Source organism: Arctopsyche grandis, chromosome 4 (assembly GCF_051622035.1).
Source record: "Arctopsyche grandis isolate Sample6627 chromosome 4, ASM5162203v2, whole genome shotgun sequence".
Classification (NCBI taxonomy): Eukaryota; Metazoa; Arthropoda; class Insecta; order Trichoptera; family Hydropsychidae; genus Arctopsyche; species Arctopsyche grandis.
The window spans coordinates 11838480-11857244 of record NC_135358.1 but is presented as its reverse complement, the minus strand read 5'-3'; the positions used below and the strand labels follow the sequence as shown (position 1 = coordinate 11857244).

At 35.2% G+C, this 18765-nt stretch overlaps 1 protein-coding gene across 2 annotated transcripts in view; it reads left to right on the top strand.

Moving 5' to 3' along the window:
- svp (COUP transcription factor 2) overlaps positions 1 to 18765 on the top strand; it is a 110848-nt gene that overhangs the window by 6924 nt on the left and 85159 nt on the right. For both annotated transcript variants that reach the window (XM_077428973.1, XM_077428972.1), the window contains exon 2: positions 13713 to 13862. In XM_077428973.1, coding sequence (XP_077285099.1) covers positions 13713 to 13862 — 150 coding nt within the window. The remainder of the gene's footprint in view (positions 1 to 13712; positions 13863 to 18765) is intronic.

Sequence of the window (18765 nt, the reverse complement as noted above, 5' to 3'; positions counted from 1 at the left end):
TTTTTATTGTATTTAAATTATGTACCTATGTACTTACTTTTTTATTTATAGCTTATTGTATAATATAATTCAAGCAAATATACTATTTTTATATGAACCGGTCTAAAATATATGATATCTACATACGAATTTAATTATTTTGTTTTTGAATTTAAAATCTCATGCATGTAAATATGAAATAAAAAAACTCAATTGTTTTTTTTTTCACGTACGATTTCGTTTCTATGATACTGAACGTTGTTTATTGAAAAATAGCTGTTGTTTTTAATTGCGCGTTTTCAACATTACGATCGCGTATTTATCCAACGAAGATTACGACCATATTTCACAACAATCTCTCTCATCGGGAAGTGTCGCTCTAGATCAGTCTGTCAGCCCGGCCAGCAGCCAGTGAGTCTCTAGGTAGTAATTTTCATTGAATTCATTGTATCAGATGTTCTGTATCAGATGGCCGTGGCCGTTGCGTGTTCGGCCTCCAGTCATGCTTCTTGGTCAACCTGTGTTGTCAGGTCGGCCAGGTGTGAATGGGCCTCACCTGATCCGCCATTGTGGCGCATAAGTCACGGAAATCTATCAACGATCAATTCCTCCCACGTTCGGTCAAAAATTTTGACCACTTCCGTGTCGACTTGTGACCCCTCACGCATCACGCTAATAACGACAATATCGATTGTGCAATTTTTCCTAACGCACAGCTTTCTATGAAAGTCATCGCGGTGCCTTATGATGTGTGTATGTAGGCACAGTAACGGTTCGTTAATTGCATATGAACTTTTTAATGAAAATACATTTTAAATCAGCAGTTTAATAATCGGATGTCATTTTGATGATCTGTAAATTGGATGCGCTTATGTTGCTTAAGATAAACAATCAAATTTTATTATTAACGATTCAAATAATGATTAATCAACGTATGTTACAGTCCAAGTGTTTTTCCGGTTTGTTCATGACCATACTACATAGTTTGTTCATACACGAACTATTTATTGCTTTTAGCTTAAGTGCTCGCGGTCAAAAATAATCATCAAATAGACTTTCCAGGTGTTGCATGAAACTTTTAGCTGTCAAAACGCCATGTATTTGAAGTGGGAAATCTCATGGAAACTGCATTGCAACGTTGCTATGATTATCGTTTCTGTTAACATTAAAAATATTACAACCCAAAAAGAGCATACATACATACAAAGGATTCAGAATAATCAAACTTATGCCTACTAGTGCATGAACAAACTACATATGTAGTTCGTTTGTCCATTTGTTATTTTGTGTACACTATAACTGGCGAGATTGGTTAGTGTATGAACAAACTAGTATGTTCATGAACGAACAAAATGCCCACTTTGAACTGTGACGTATACAATCATCAATGTATTACAACTATAGCTGTTTAATGGTAAGAAAACATACAAAGGTGCGGCACGGCAAGCATAGATAGACTCCAGTTGTGATGAGGCGCGTCTTTATGTCATTATTAATTTGTACGATCTTATTATTTCGACAAGTTTCTCTTGCATTTCTTCAAATATAAGCATCACCGCTATAGATCACTGTCAAACTTATGTCAATAAAGTAATAAAATATCACCGAAAACACTCCAGGGAGTGAGTTTTGGAAAAGATCCGTTTTTTTGGATGTGCAAAATTATCTGTAAAAAACATGTCCTGCGTACCAGTCTGTGTATTTGTACCTTAATTGTTATCATTGAAAGAATATGCTTTTAATTCTTCTAAAACCGAGCGTAATGCATTGATTAATATCTGTATGTATACATTTGTAAAAAAAGGTTCCCGGAAAGATGCACTCAATTACACTGAATAGTAGCGCAGTTTCGACAAGTCATAATTTTCAAAGGCGCTCAAAAAGAACTTACGCAATAGAATTCCACAAAAAAAGGTTAGCATCCTCGGACAACATACAAATACCCCTTGACGCTTTTTTGTGAAATTCTATTGCGTTAGTTCTCCTTGAGCATCTTTGAATGTTTGGATGTCTCGAGAGTGCAACTATCACGAGTGTATTTTTCCGGTCACCGTAAAAAAAGACATTTGCTATATTAGTTTATATTAATATGAGCTTGTATAAATCAGCCGCACTCCCCCATTCAACGTCTTAAATGAGTTTTTGTAAAGTCAAGGCGTAGCTATGTAGATCGTTTTTGATTGCCTAATAGCCGAGATTCAAATTATTTCATAAAACTCCATATAATTTTATTTCATAAAATAAAATTGAGGAATTGCTCGTTGAATCCATACATATTATACATATTAAAGGGTGTATTAAATTTTAATAAAATCGCGTGTTTGCCACACTCAAGTTACATAGGTTTTGTTTTAACTGGGTGTTGTCTTGTGCACCTTTTCGCAGTTATCGTCATGTCGTGTCGTGCGTGGGTCTCATCTCCTCTCGGTGCATACACACATATCTGCTTGAGTCGGGTTAATTCCCCCGATAAATTTCCACTTTATTATTTCGGTGAATCCTCGCCACCCAGGTGTAACTCAGCCATTTAATGGGCATAAATTTGTCACCTGACAACGGAATCACCGCTGAACCATTGGTGAGGACGGAACGCAGCCCTTCCACAACTGTGAGGCATCGATCATGCCTCACTACCGAACAAATCAGGTTGAATTGTTTGAGATTGCAAATTTACAAACGCCCAAATCTGAATTGTTTCACAAACATACATATGTACATATAAACATATACATGCTTGACGTGATAGATATAAGTTAGTCAATTGGTAGAAAGAATAGTCGGTGATGTCAATTTGTAAAGGTATATGAATAGCGTGGTTTGATCTCTAGGCTTATTAGTCAACAGTTGAATGATATTGTTTATCGATCATTTTTTGGCTATCGTATTATATCGTTTTCTATTCAGATTATCCAGCAGTATGGCTCGGTGGTTGCGTTTATGCTTAGCACCGAGAGGTTACCGGGTTCGATCTTTAATGCTGCTGGTCAGACTTGGATATTTGTGACTCCAGGTCGATCGTTTCCTATCAGAGTTTGCCAATTTATCCGATTTCATTGTTGAAACGGTCCCATCAAATTGGCAGAAACCATCCTACCCGATATGTCACAAATATCTGTATTTGATTTATGTACAATATGTAAAAAATTATGTACAAGTCTAAATTCATAGATGTCTCTATTGATTAATCCGTTAATTAGTTAATTGTAAATTTCTTACTCTTCAGCCTCTTGAAATACAGCGATTTATGTAATAAAAAATGCTGCAATGTTTGTAATTAATTGTCTAGGAAGGCGCAATGGGGTTTATCTGTTAGGCATTCCTGGTATATATCTATATAAAATAAAATAAAATAAGGCTATGCGCATTGATTTAATGTGTAACATAATGTAGTTCATTTAAGCTAATGTGTTTTTCGCTGCACTGACCCGCATTGTAAGCAAAAAGGGTTAATGGCTTGTTTACATTCAAATTACCCTCATAAAATGATCGAAGAACTTATATTTTGTTTATGTTTGACACGCAATGAATTTGATTCTTTCGTAAAAAAAACTCGAACGAATTTTCCCCGGCATCAGATTTTATTTTGAGAAAAGTTTTGGAAGCGATTTTTTATTTATTTTCAAGTCAATGGATTCGGAACAACAAATTTCGATTCCTGTAATAAATTGCCGGTTATGAGAATGGCGACGAGAAATTTATACGCCGGAGCTTAACTGCATGTTTACGATTGCATATTATGCATAAAAGGATGCACCGCACTTTATTTACTCTTATGTTTGTGTTTTATATTTTTTATTTTTGCTAAATTTTATTACACATCTTTCGCATTTTACTTTTTTACACATTACGATGATTAAATTTTTAATGATGTATCGATATATTGTAAATACGAACGCAATTCAGGTGTGTGCGTAAAAGCGTGATTTAAAAATTATACTAATCCATTAATTACAGATTGGGCTTGTCAGTAGTCCATCAATCACCTTTGAGGTGTTTTTTTTTATGTATCACCACTCTAGATTCTCAATAAATATTTTGTCGATGATATTTCGTTCGGTGCATATATGCATGTATGTACATATGTACATATGTATGTATTATGTACGTTTAGTACACCCTGCGTATGAACTCTCGCCGTGTAAAAACACTGTGTAAGGATGATGTTGCTCTTTTTCGAATTAAATACCTCTGTTGGATTTAATTCGAATGCTGATCGCCTTGAGAAATCGACACAAATCGTGACGATTTAAAAAACATACATACGTTCATATATATGTATATAATATTAGTGTACACGCTGAATTTCGAGGCGATCGATCGAAAAGAGAGAGCGCTTCGGCCGTTTGTTATGAAAATTTTTGGGCATTATTTTAATTGTTGACAATTTTTTTTCCACTCTCCCGTTGTCGTCTTCGTGAATAAAGGATCGCCCCTATACGCACAGTGTGGCATTAATAAATGCATCAAAAGTATCGTCGTATTATAAATGGTGACTCATTAATTGTGCGCTCGTTTTGTCTTGGTTCGTTAGGAAAGTTTCGGGATTGACGCGCACGAAAGGGCTATCCCGCATCGTTTTGAATATTTTAAAATTAAAAACGTTTAGTTCAATAAAATTATATGCAACATCGTAAATGTGCGCTATATTATGTTGAATTTTTTTTTTTTTTTTGGGTCCTGTATTTTATATTTAAAGCCGTTTTTGTTACTTATTTCTGACTGGGTTTGATAATAATAATTAATTCGAAATGTATTCCGCTTTATTGCTTTATTCCTCATAAAGTCTCTTATAATGACTGCAATAATCTTTTAAAGAGTGCATTTGGATACGTCTGAATATATACATACATACATATATGTATATTGTGTGTTTTTATTACAGTAATAATAAGTTGAGTGTCTTTTTGATGATTAAGAATACTAAAATATTATAAAATAATATATCCTTTAGTTAATTTATCAATATATAATATGTGTAAATATCGTGATACTGTAGTTGATATGGCAATTAACTGACATTACAAAGGATAAGGTTAATTTATAACTCTAATATATCAAGAGTTATCACACAATGAAGTTTGTTCTTTAGTTGAATGGGAAATTCGTGTTGCATTTTTTTTCAATGCAATTTCGCACATCGCATACAACGGTATTTCGTTGGTAAAAAAGGCGCCAAAAGCGATAGTGATCCTAGAAATTTTTCATTTTAATTGCTTTCGAGGGGAATGAAGCCGGTCATCCCGGTTTCGGGCGACAGTTTTCCAATCCATTGTGTGCCGATATTTAATTTTTTTTAATGATGTTCCCATACAAACCGGTCATTTGTTTTGACCCTTTTTTTCATCGCTAAGTTGCATGTTAAAACAGTTATTCTTGTGCGTATATTATCTTCTGCCTATCTAGACAGTACATACATAATAGTCGAGGCGGCTAAAACACTCAATCACAGAGCTTTCTCGACAAAAGCAAACTTCTCGTGAAATATTGAAAGTATGTATGTATAACGTCTCACGTTTAATGAATTAAAATTTATACGTAATTACCACTAATAACACTTTTGCCGTTACATACAATGGTAGAGTATGTATGTATGTATGTTTGAATTATGATGGCCAATTTTTTAGCAGTACGGGATTTCTTGCACGTGTTTATATACATATATCCATGTTAGACCACTGTTGATATTCTGAAGAATAAGCTCAACGAAGTAAATAAATAAATTCACCCTCCCGCATACGCGAAAGTGAGATTTATCCCCGTAGCCCCCCTTAAAGGCACGCCTATAAATCCAATTAGCTATAATGTGTATAGAAATGCTTTCTTTCTCGAAAGAATTGCACTTGATTTTGGCGCTACATACTCACCTGTCATTAGATAGTATCTGTGATTTTTTTCGATATTCACACGCGTCAAAAAATAAAATAAAAAAATCCACAGCGACTATGTATGTATGCATGTATGAATATGATACGTCTTGTCTTGTGGGTTCTCTCTATCCCATTTTTTTCCGTTGGCGGTTCTCATAGCGGTAATTGCTCATTTGAGCCCGTCTCGATTCCCAATAAGAATGATTGTCCGAATCGGTACTACTATGTAGTGTGTGTATGTATGCATGTATCATCGACCAATCAATGGTCATCATCGTCACGATCGCGGTAAGTCATCTCGGCGTTTGTGGCGCCAATTTGTTCGACTGTTGCGCAACGGGTAAAAAGATTCAGAGCCGTTTGTCATTCGTTCGTTACTCGGAGTAACTCACATTGACCTTATTAATTCGTGGATTGTACTCTACATTGTAACGAAGTTCAATATTAGTATTATATAGAGTCTGATTAATGTACAGTGTACATCACGCCTGTCATGTAAATTAGACTATAATAAAAATATGTACGTACAAAGATATGTATGTATTTTCAACTTTATTTCTATTTTTATCAGTTACTAGTGTTTTTACTCGGCTTCGCTCTGTATTTGTAATATAAACCGCTTAAACATGGCCAATCTAATAATAAACATTTTATTTTTGTTTTTCTACGAACCAACAATAGTTACATGCATTCAAAATCTCTTTTGAAATTATATATTAGATTTTTTATGTTAGTACATTAAATAGGACTGTATCCTTCATGAAGGTTTTTTTTTTAATTTCACACGATGGTATTAGTCAAAGTTGTACCTACGGGAGTTTGAAATCCGCTTCTGCACTAATCGAGAGTACTTTCCAAACTCATATACCTATATGTATGTACATATGTAGGTTAGGGTACATTGAAAATAACGAATTTTGGACTTTGGAAGCACCTCTATTTGGAAAAGATGTTCTGTCTCATGAAGATCGACATCGACAATGACAATAAACATCGACAATAGACTGGAGATGCGCCAATACTGACGCTTTAGGTAAGCGACAAAGCTCTAAGATTTTTTTTCGTGCTCTTAGCAATGTGAAGAAACATCCCATATAAATTTTTTTAATGTGAAATTATTCAATTTATATGATGCGGTGAATTCAAAAGCTTAAAATAAAAAAAAACTTATAATTTTCACAAACTTGAATGGAATGGCGGCAGTGCAAATATATTTTATTTTTTACGGATTCCCTATCTGTTCCAATTAGAGGTGTTTCCAAATTCCAAAATTTTTGCTATTTTCGATGTATCGTAAAGTAGATATGTATATAGATATTAAGTACATAGTACATAGTCGTAGATGCGTCCGGGAGAAGTTCTCTACAAGGTCTGTTATAATGATTGCTGAAGGGCCATCATGTTTGTTGCTCGTTGATTTAATTGGCGCTAGTATCATTGTTGTTATTCTTACAAGATATGCATACACATGTACATAGTAGGTAGGTACGTGGATGCAATAACTCATGTGAAATCTAATTTAGCAGTGGCCGGTGCAGCGGCGGTAATGCAACCGGCTGATATGGGAACCAAATTGCTTTCCTACTTGCCAGCAAACCATCAATCCACATGCACCGCGCATAATATCCGTGATGTAATCAAGCAAAATTGCTGTTAGAATTGTGGCCGACGAGGAATCGACCGCTCGATGTCCGTCCGTCTGTCCTTGTGTCTGCATATCTCGCGCGATGAATCGCACAGGCATTTGGCGAAAACGGTTCATTCATTTTCGAGGACCAAATCCAGGTACCTACATATGAAATTAATTCAATTTCCGCTCGTTCGGAGTTGTTAGATATGAAATTTTCCATGCAAAGAAAGATCGACTGAAATGTACATATATATATATATATATATATATATATGTATATATGTACATATGTACGTGATTGATTAGTTTTAGATATATGTATGTACATATGTAGTGTATTTAACTATGTAGCTCAACGTACGACAGTTGATACTTGACTTACAAAAATGATTAAACATAGTATGTAGATCTTGGTAAATTGAATCACTTTCGATCGGTACAATGTAACTTTATTAAATAGATGTTAAAAATTCATTGAAATTGTCTTTATCGGATGTGACGTCCATTACATAATTCGTGACATTTCTACTGTTGTAATGTCATTAATGTCACCTTGAGTACTATTCGATAACCTTTTATATGTATGCGTGCTATGTATCGCTTTATCGAAAGTACGAGTAGTTTTTTGGTACAAATATTTCAGTTCTTCGACGCTGTTGAAGACATACTACGAACTTCAATAGGAATTCGCGTACGTGTGTACCTGTTATATTGTTGTTTAATTTATTATTCAATTCAGATTTGTGTTTGTGCCTGTAGGCACCTATGTATATACAAATATAAAGTGTCGGCTTAAATTGCAATTTGCGGAATAATTTATTGTATTGGATTATCTGGACGTGTTGAAGTTAACGCAGGATCTGATCAAAATGCAGTGTCGAGGCTGACCTTACAGCTTAAGTGCATTAAAATTATCTCTCGGTGTTTAAAGACTTTGTATCTGAAGCTTTCGAATGTTTTGTTGCTATTGAGGAGTTCGTCGACGCGATTGACTTGTTCACGTGATCGATTCTATATACCTACATACATAGTAATATCGTTGCTTATTTTAATATGTGTATATGTATGTTGTGTTTTTTGTTTTCTCGTATCAAGTAGCTGTTACGTGTGTTAATCGATTATTTTATTTATGGTCAGTGTCGTGCTGTTTACACGCTCTACGTGCACGTTGCACGTGGGCGGCCGAACGATGGGGGCGGCCAGTGTAACGTTTCTGTAGGTATTCATATCATGATTTACTCTAGAGGTGTCTCATAAAATAGATCGCGATAGACCGGTAGGTCGCACGAACGGATAAATGGGTACATCTCAATTTTTCTCACGCCACCGTCTAAAGATTTCAGTCAAATTTTGGACAATTCGTGTGCTCTTGTGTCTGATATGGTATGTGCACGATGATATCATTCGTTTTCATTTGTTTTATTTGGAAAATGTACATACGTGTTATCAATGTTTTTTTTTGGCTTGGTTTCAATATAATCTTGTTAATGATTTCATTCTATTTTTCTCGCATGTTCTTGTTATGATAAACATTTTTTTGGTGTCTGTCATCTATGTACAATGTATGTACATATATAGTGAAAGACGTATTTATTTTTGTTTCAAGATCGGTGATTTTTTTCGCGGTCTTGTTATATTAATATTTGTCCTTAATCAGACACAACTAATGCTATTTAATTCGCGATTTTTTTCCAAACTTGAACTTCGAAGAGCGCCCATGTAATCTAACAATGATTGAATCGTATAAAAATCTAGTCATATTTCAGTTTTTTGCAAAGAAAGCTAAGTAGAGTCACAGATCGAATGTATCCCATCAAAGCAACGTCTGCAGCAATGTAAGATCCACGTCAGCCATTCGAAAGGTTAATCTAAGACGATCGTAGACAGACATACATACGAAGCGCGCGCCAATTGAACCCTCATCTGGCGCACGTGTCGCTATGCCATGCGCGGGGAAGCCCTCGCATTTCACGAGGTGCAGTCAACATACACCCAGATACATAAAACGGATATATGCGAGAGAAGAGTCCGCGGTCCGTGTCGAAAGGTTGCTGACCATCGTCCGGTAATGGGTGGCTCGGCCAGCGTGAACGGTCCGGGGTCAACCAACGTGAGAAGCGCCCGGTAACCGGCCGGCTCTCCTCTCGAATACATACTTCGGGTATGTCTCGGGATATACTATGGTCATGTATGTATGTATGTATGCCATGTGTATTATTTTCCCCCGGAGATGCGTAATGTAGTGTATTATGTGTGTATCTGCTTACTCGCTCGCTGCTTATTGTATATTGCGGTCATGTTATGACCGGTGTGTCGGCGCTCGACTTAATTGCGCAATCATTTCGCGAGCGCGATGGTGCCAATTAGCGGCTCTGTGTGTCGAGAACTCACCCTTCGTGAACGCTAAAGGGTTAACTCGAACGGATTCAATTTCAGATTTTTTTAATTAAAGAATATGCGTAGTAAACTAATCGTGAATGCGGATGGTTTCTTTTGTCATCCATTGATTCTGGTTGTTGTTGGCATTGCATTGTGGTCGGTGGGTATCTAAGGTGCTTAATAATGGAATTTATTTATTTGAGGTTTTTTATGATTTTAATTTAGGATTACGATTTTTCGTATAAAAATGTTATTAAAATGGTTTTCATATTAAGTATGATTATTTTGAATTTGATTTTGATTTTTGGTGTGAATTGTGAATGGTGATTGTAAATCTATGAAAAAGACGTATTATTTTAAAATTAATATTTGTGGCAATTTTTTTTAATAATAATATATGTATATACGGACGAGATGTATGTATGTATGTGTGTATCTGACATTTGCTCCTGATACTGAGCGCTGAGCAAGCGTTGGAACGGGTTACGTCAGCGTCCAATGCGCGGGAGCGTACACATATACACACATCGACGAAGACACACACACACCCGCATTCATTCATAATTTCAAACGGGTGAACTATAAATTACCTTACACTATATTTATATATAACATATAACTTTATTTTAATTTTTGTATCAATTCCGTTCCGAAGTCACCCTTTGAAATCTACGGGCATAACACTAGTATATCATAAAAAAATCTAGGGTTTGATAGCCAAATGTTTTGATATACGTTTGTTTTGTTTTGTTTACTTGTGTGTTGCATGTTTGATACCTTATTCACGGTTACTAACTCAAGGTATATATATAAAAAAAAAAAAAATATATAAATAAATAAAAAAAATAATAAGGTACCCTAATTTAGAGCTATAGCGGATTTCAGAAAGGCTCGGAGTAAAGCCCGGATAACCAAGGTGCCGTTCATTGTTCAAATGTTGTAAATGCATTGTTAAAGGTTTGCCGAACCTTTTTTACAAAGCATTTACAACAATTGAACAATGAGCAGCGAATTTTGGGTCCGTACTCTAGCTCGGAGCTCTGCATAGAAGAGCTCCCATGTAAAAATGTTTTTGTTTCAGTGTTTTCAATGTGTACGTAAAACCACCAAAATTGGTTAACTATTACAGTACTCTAACTTAGACCGTAGCCGGTTATTAAAAGTAATTCATCTTTATTGTATAAAATTTAATCATAATTAATAAAAACTTTTAACTTGTTTTCAAGTCCTAATTATAGTTTTCCAAAACGAATAATTAATTGTATTGCTCATCATATAAAAATATATATTCATATATTTTTTATATTTGAAAAAAAAGCTATAATCTTTATTAGGAAACATAAACGCAATGTTGAATTATGTGTTTCCGTGATATTTTATTAATTCGCACAAAAAGTAATAGTATGTACATATGTATGTATACCTACAGGTATCTAAGTAATACAAAATTCCGTGGCAAATTCATTTTTACTTCTGTGTAAATCATTCGTTTTATGAGTGTGCTAAATTGAAACAATACCGTAATAAAATGTGCGAATTAAAGTGTTATTTTATTCGATAGCTCTTTCATTTTGACATTTTGAGGTGAATATTGTATGCACGGTTACGAAAGGGTTTAAATTGTCTGTGCGGTTCACACTCGCATAACCCTTACGGGACCTTGAGATCAGAGCACTGTGACCAATTAATGCGGGGTCCATGCCTGATGGACTACAAGGGCTACCCGCTCATTATACGACCGGGCCGTAAGTTGCGTGCTGGCCACATATTAAAATTAACGCTCTCGGTACGCTGGCCGCGAAACGCGAAACACAACGGTTTTCTCTTTTAACGACAGCTCGTATTTATTTATTTATATAAATATAATCTAAATTTTGAAAAAAAAATTCGTTTAAAATAATTGGGATTGATGCAAAAAACATTGCATGCGTGCTACGAGGTGATTTACTGCTGATTAGTTCAAACCGGTGCGGTGCGGTGTCGGTGTATTGGATCGCTTTTATTTTTATTGCACCATTATTATTAAGAAAAAAAAATAATTATACCATTATTACTATTGTAAAGACGCAAATTTTATTGATTATTTGTTTCTTGTAAATTTTACTGTTCGAAAAAATTATGTTACTATCTACTTAAGAGCTCTCTGTGGGAGGTCATTAAATTTGTAAGTCCGTCGTAAAATTTACGTGTTGAGCTTTGTTTTTAATTTTTAATTTTATTTTTTTTATATATAAATATAAATTATCCCACGTTAAAGATACACTATCATCGGGAATAGAAAACTAGTATATGTATTTTAATTGTGTACTAAATTATGAAAACAACGCATTTTTAAAGCGCGCGCGCTCGCCAAGATGGCCCGCGATGGTCAATTAAAAATATTTATCTCCTAGCTTTTGTGATTATTTCTTGGACAATATTTTAATGTGAAAATTAAGCGTATGATACGACCGACGCGTACGAAGTGTGAATAATTTAATTACATAAATATAAAGACGTAATTTTTTACCTCCTTATCTTGACAAGAAAATTAGCAGTATGCGTTTATTTATTGTTTTTTATTGTACTGCATAGTGATAGCTATTATTCTACCACGTTAAGTGGGCAAAGAAAGGGAACTTCATATATCGTAATCAGACATTGAATATTGCATTTGCGCATTGTATGCAAAAATTACTTTGGCATGATTTATTGATTTTATAAATAAAATCGATCTTACGAAATGTAATTAGTATGTGTCGAGCGATATTAGCGTGTCCATACGTTGGATTGGGAAGCGGGCAAACCCTCGACAGGTGATGGACGATCCATCGCCCGAATACGATCATTCTTGTGCGGAAGACTTATGGTCAATCTATGGAAATGATCGTCGCAGGATAGAATCGCTGGGGTGACCGTGCGGTGGAAAGTATCTCAGTTATTATTTATACGAGTTGTAGGATGTTGGTAAACGATACAATAGCTTATCTGGGATTTTTCGAATTGAGGATTAATTTAAGATTTTAGACTTTGAGCGGATGTATGTATGTATATACTTTTTGAAAAAATCATAGCATGTTTTTCATTAGATCAAACGACTAAATACGTTCACGATAAAAAAAATCTTGCTGATCATTGATCTATACGCCAATAGATACAATGACATAACGGCCACAAACAAATATAGCGGCTGGGCCAAAAGTCCGTGGATTTGTTTTCGTGATACGTACTGAAACAGGTAGGGTGAAGTTGGGGTGGTTGCGGTTTTCCTCTGATCTGGATCTTAAGGCTTCAACCTTAAATTTCTGTACGTGCAATTTTAATAGTCGATATGTTGGGATGACTGAAAGTCGCGCTTGAAATATTTGAATGTCATTTATCACCGCCGATGCCCTGGTGCGTCCGACCATTAGTAACCTTCTCGATTCGGCCCTGTCGACTTTTACTCTTCCTAATTGCTTGCGATCCGTCCGCCTTTGTTGTCCGTCGGTGAGGCTGCTGCCTGATTGACTCTCCGACACTTTTTAACACCGTGTGTGTCGGCTCCATTGCGCGTATCGATGGCGATAAATAACGCGAGACGGCTGTCATTTGTTATGACCAACGTGTGAGTCGCTTATGATATTCTATTTTCAATGTTTGTACCAGCATAGAGGCTGCGAACGGGCTACATAGGTGTCACGAGTCGCGGTGGGGGTGGTACTACATAGGTGATAGGGATGCTTTGCTTATACGATTTTTCTTCGTCCATTGTATATACATATAATACCTACTGTATGTATGTTCGAGATTGATTGATACTGTGCCTAGATACGTGTTTTGTAGTTTTTTGATTTATCTATCTGTTTATTATATAGGATAATTTGTTTGCTTCACAGGTTGTAAGTCGTTTTTCAAACGATCCGTCCGGCGAAATCTGACCTATTCGTGTAGAGGTAACAGAAATTGCCCGATTGATCAACACCACCGAAACCAGTGCCAGTACTGTAGGCTTAAGAAGTGCCTGAAAATGGGGATGAGGAGAGAAGGTCAGTTTAATATTTATTATATTTAAAAAAAAAATCTTTATGAAAAATACAACGTATTGTACGATATGTACGACATAGCCGAAAATCGATATACAAAAATATGAATAAAATTCATATCACTTTAACATAACAAAAAGCTTTACAGACAGTGGTGCTTTAAAATAATTTTCCGTGAAATAAATGTCAAAATAAAGCGCGTTAAATTAGAGTTACCGGGCATTAAAGTGTTACTACGTACGATCGTAGAGGTGTGGCGCTCGCTCTCTTAACACATTACGTACGGCGTTTTTATAAATTACACACGCATCATTCCATCTAATAGACATGGGCACACACACACATTTGTGTATTATTATTATTGTTATATTCAAACTTGCCGTGATTGATAACGCCATAAATTATTTGATTACACGATCCTTTTATCGGTAAACGTGCGTGCTATACGAATTTCGTGTGAGTGTGCGTCTGTCCGTCAATCCGCGCTAATGATGCTACAAGATTGATGGTCAAACACTAATTATAAAAGGCAAGAAATTTAATAAAACGAAGCACGGTTCACAGTTATAATGGCCTTTGGTCCATGTAAGATATCATTAGTGCATCTACTGAAATTAATAGCACTAAAAAGTAGCGTTGGGTATTTGAAAAGTCAATGGGAAGGGTTGACATCGATTCTGTTATTTGGAATATTAATGCTCTGAAAATAATATTTCATTATATTGTTTGGTATATTCGTACATAAATTATTTGTTTTTGGTTTAATAGTCATTTTTAGTGAATGGAAAATATTAAATAAATATTTCGTATGTGAATGTACACAGCTATCGTATTCAAAATATGCGGTAGCATTTTCTAATACAGAATTAATTATATTTTATTGTTATTGATTTTTAAAGGCATTGTTAAGAGAGTGAAAATTTTCGTGAATTTTCTCCTGAAAAAGAAACTTCGTTATTTTAACATATTATAATTTAATTTAAATATATCCATGTGACATTTACTCATGATCACTTTCGTTTCGATTATTCTCTTTTTTTTTACTGTGCGTTTTTTTAATGATTCGTCGTAAATTTCGCTCGTATTAATTAATGCACATAAAGTCGACAACTTCACCATATTATAATAAATATTAATATTTTCGTTGGTCGGAATGAGCATTCTCCACGTATGAAGTCATCAAAGATCCACCAGTCGAATGCGAAAGGAAAAAAAATCGATAGACGTCATTATAACGGAATCGCAAGTTAAATATTGTTTACTACAAAGCTTCTCAAATTTTAACGACTGCTTCGATGCTTCAATATGGTAATTTATTTCGATTTTTTTGCGATAATAGGTAGGCTCGTCTTGGGAATGTTTTCGATTCGCTAACGAGAAGTCGACCGGTCGTTTTGTTGTTACGTTAACGCGTTTGTATGTAATTATCGTTTAGGAACAATGCACCGAATCTGCATTGTGTGCATAATGCAGCTGATGTGTGAAAATGCATTTTGTTCCCTCTGACAATGGGACTAAGCGTGTGGTGTAAGCGCTTGGGACTTTTCCCCTTTTTATGAGATTTCTTCAAAAAAGTTGCACCGATCAAATCAAAACAAGGACGATTTTACGTATGGTAAAATTTGAAACAACCGTGATTTGCAATGAAAATTGGATTGGATTTTACTACAGGTATTGCACACTAATGATCTCAAAATCACTGTGCCAATTAAAATTCTCTCGTATTTAATATAAGAAAAACACGCCGTTTGGAAACATGAACCTTATTCACAAGGTTTTTCTTAGTTTTTTATCAGAACTACTGTTAATACTGACAAGTTATTCGTACAGTGGCATTTGCATGTTTTTAATCGAAAAAAATATAATATTACGTTAATAGCGTGCCGTTAAACGGCTCACATTTACAACATCCGATCCGGTTCTAATATAATCACATTCGATACGGAATAACTATTAATATATACACGTAATACTCGCTTACTAGCCGCCGGTTATTTATTTATTTATAAAGCATTGAATCATTCTATTGACTCCTTCGCGTCATATATCACACAAATTAATGCAACGTTTACCTGTGCGATGGATGAGTCAGCAACGGATTCAACGTCGACTTACTCCCATACGGAGAGCAAAAATAAACAAACGGTTTTATTGTAAGTGAGGCTGATGCCTTTGAGATTTCTTTCGCATATTTGATTTCGGCGATAGTCGACAGATCGTCGAGGTATCGGAGGCCAAAGGTTGGCGTCGCGCGCGTGTCCAGTTCGCGCACACTTGGCCGCTCGTGTTTATGGTTCTACTCAACAGGTAAACGCACACTCAAAACGGTGGAACCGTTAGCCATAAGAGCCACAGCTGAGGTGGTCGTTGTTGAAGCCGATTGTAAATAAACGGCTTTCGAAAACGCGAAGAATGTGTCTATCGTGTCGAAAATGCGCGTGCAACAATAGCTCATTGCGAAAGTGGTGTGGATTCTGGGCGCCACTTCCGAACCGTTCCGACAAAACCTGTACGTGTGATATGAAAGTTTTTAAATTAACAAGATGATTCCTTTGACTATAAAATCCAATTTTACAATTTTAACATGAATTTTAAATCAGAATTGACGATTTTCATCCGATCGATTTCGCCAAATCTACCATGTGGAGGTTAATTAGTTGATTGATGAATCCAAGAATGTACCTACATATATGTTTTATATTATACATACATTTCACAGTCAAAGTCTATTTTCAGTTAATATATTCCAAATGGCATTTTAGGTTATTCATATTCGAATACATATCAACTAGTAAATTATAATTCTATAAGCGCAAATACACTTTCAATAACGTGCGCCAGTTATGTTACAATATTATTTCTGTGACAGTTGAGCTTTCAAAGTTCTGATGAATTTAGAATTTATAATTATGATAATGAGATGATACTTTATTTACGAACAAGAATGTGTTCATATTAAATATGTGACTCTCCAACTCAATTAACCACTAGTTGAGAGACGTTTTCACGAAAACCTTACCTTTCTATCTAACCCGGTACCAGCTCATCGTTGAAGTATATTGTCAGTTGTAATATATTTTGAGCAAATAGTCGAAACATATTTCAACTGAAAATATACTTCAACTATATATAACGGTAGTTTTTACCAGGTTATATTCCAACTAGTTGAAATATATCACAACTGGAAAATACACTTCAACTGTAACATAAATACGTAAATATATAACCTTTGCATAATTCTGTTTGAAGTATTTAACTTATTATTGTAACGGGCGTTAATTTGACTACATGACAATTCAATGGTAAATCAATCAAGTATAGATATTGATTACATTTTGCATTAATTATAAACTGATATAAAGGACGTATTATAATTTCGATTATTTTTATACATTATTCGCTATTTAATTAAACTCGTAATTGTATGTACATATGTGTGATCGAATTGTGTAATTATAAATATTGCATGATTGACCCATATTCAGCCTCAAAGTTTTTTTTATGTATATGACATCGTCGGTCATTTATGATGCGGCGATTAGTCCGCAATATTACAGCGGAGATGTTCATCACAGAAGTGATTAATTTGCATGCCAGTTGATGATTTGCGCTTACCGTAAACATTCCATCAATCTATCCTTGATAGGCGATCATCTTTCAGTGCTAGAAGTTGATATTGTACGAGTTCAAGTGGCGTTACTTGCGCTATTTGCTTTGTGCAGACCGACGGCGACGAGAGAGAGAGAGAGAGCCACTCGTGGAAGATTGGTACATCGGTCTCGCGGTTGCAATTGCAGATGCAATTGTATGCAACGAAACCCGTTGCATGCCGAATGACGGCTTGCAAGCGCATTAATCGCACGCGCGATGCAATCTTTCAAATCTGATGTATCGAATCTTGAATTTGAATAGTATGAAAAAAAAGTTGTATTACAATCGCACGACAATCTCTTTGTGTGTCTTTCATCGAGTTGCATCGATCGAATCGAACATTTTATATCAATACATTAATGTAACTTTAAGCTTGTATTTAGTTGGGTATACATATGAAGAACGTATTATATGTATATAGCAGACTCTCAAATGTTCGTCTGTCATACCTCTGCAAAATAGCATAATCACCGTGACTGTTAATGCGTCATATAAGTTAGTGTATGGGTTATTTTACATAGATACCGAGACACGAGCGAGAACAACACGTCGGATTGACGGCTCACCGCATTGTTTGTGTGCTTTTTCGTTTTCGAAATTGCATTTCCCACGGTGTATATCGGCTTATTAATAAGTATGCACTTCCAATCGCTGTATACAGCAACGGTACACCCGCTATTATTGGGTATTTGCGAAGGCGTTGTCAATTAGCACCGCAAACATCGGATAGCGCATAAGTTTTGTCATGGTAAAATTACGCTTTTATATTGCTATGAAGGAATGCTATGTAATATATTTAGAGTTTCAGATTTTTTTGATTTATTTAAAGCTAACTTTATTGCATATTAAAATAATTTTGTATTCAAATTTTTAGATGTTCCATATTCAAAGTCAATATTTTATAGTCACATTTAATAATTAAATAAGTTGTATTGTTGAACTTTTGATAGCCGCAAATTTGTGCTAATTATGTACATACGTCGTTTATGTAGAATTAGTCCAACGCTCTCATAGAATTGTGGAACGTTGTATGAACGAAGAGAGATATAAAACGGAATACATGGGTGAGAAGTATGAAAAGGGTAGTTGATATAGTGGAGATAGTGAAAAGATTGAAATACAGTTGGCGGGTCATATATTTTGAAGAATGGACAATGTAAAAGTGTAATAGGAAGATGGGTGGATGAAATTAGAAAAAATGTTTAAAACAGAGATGAATGGAAGCATGTTGGACAGGCTTCATCCAACAGTGGAT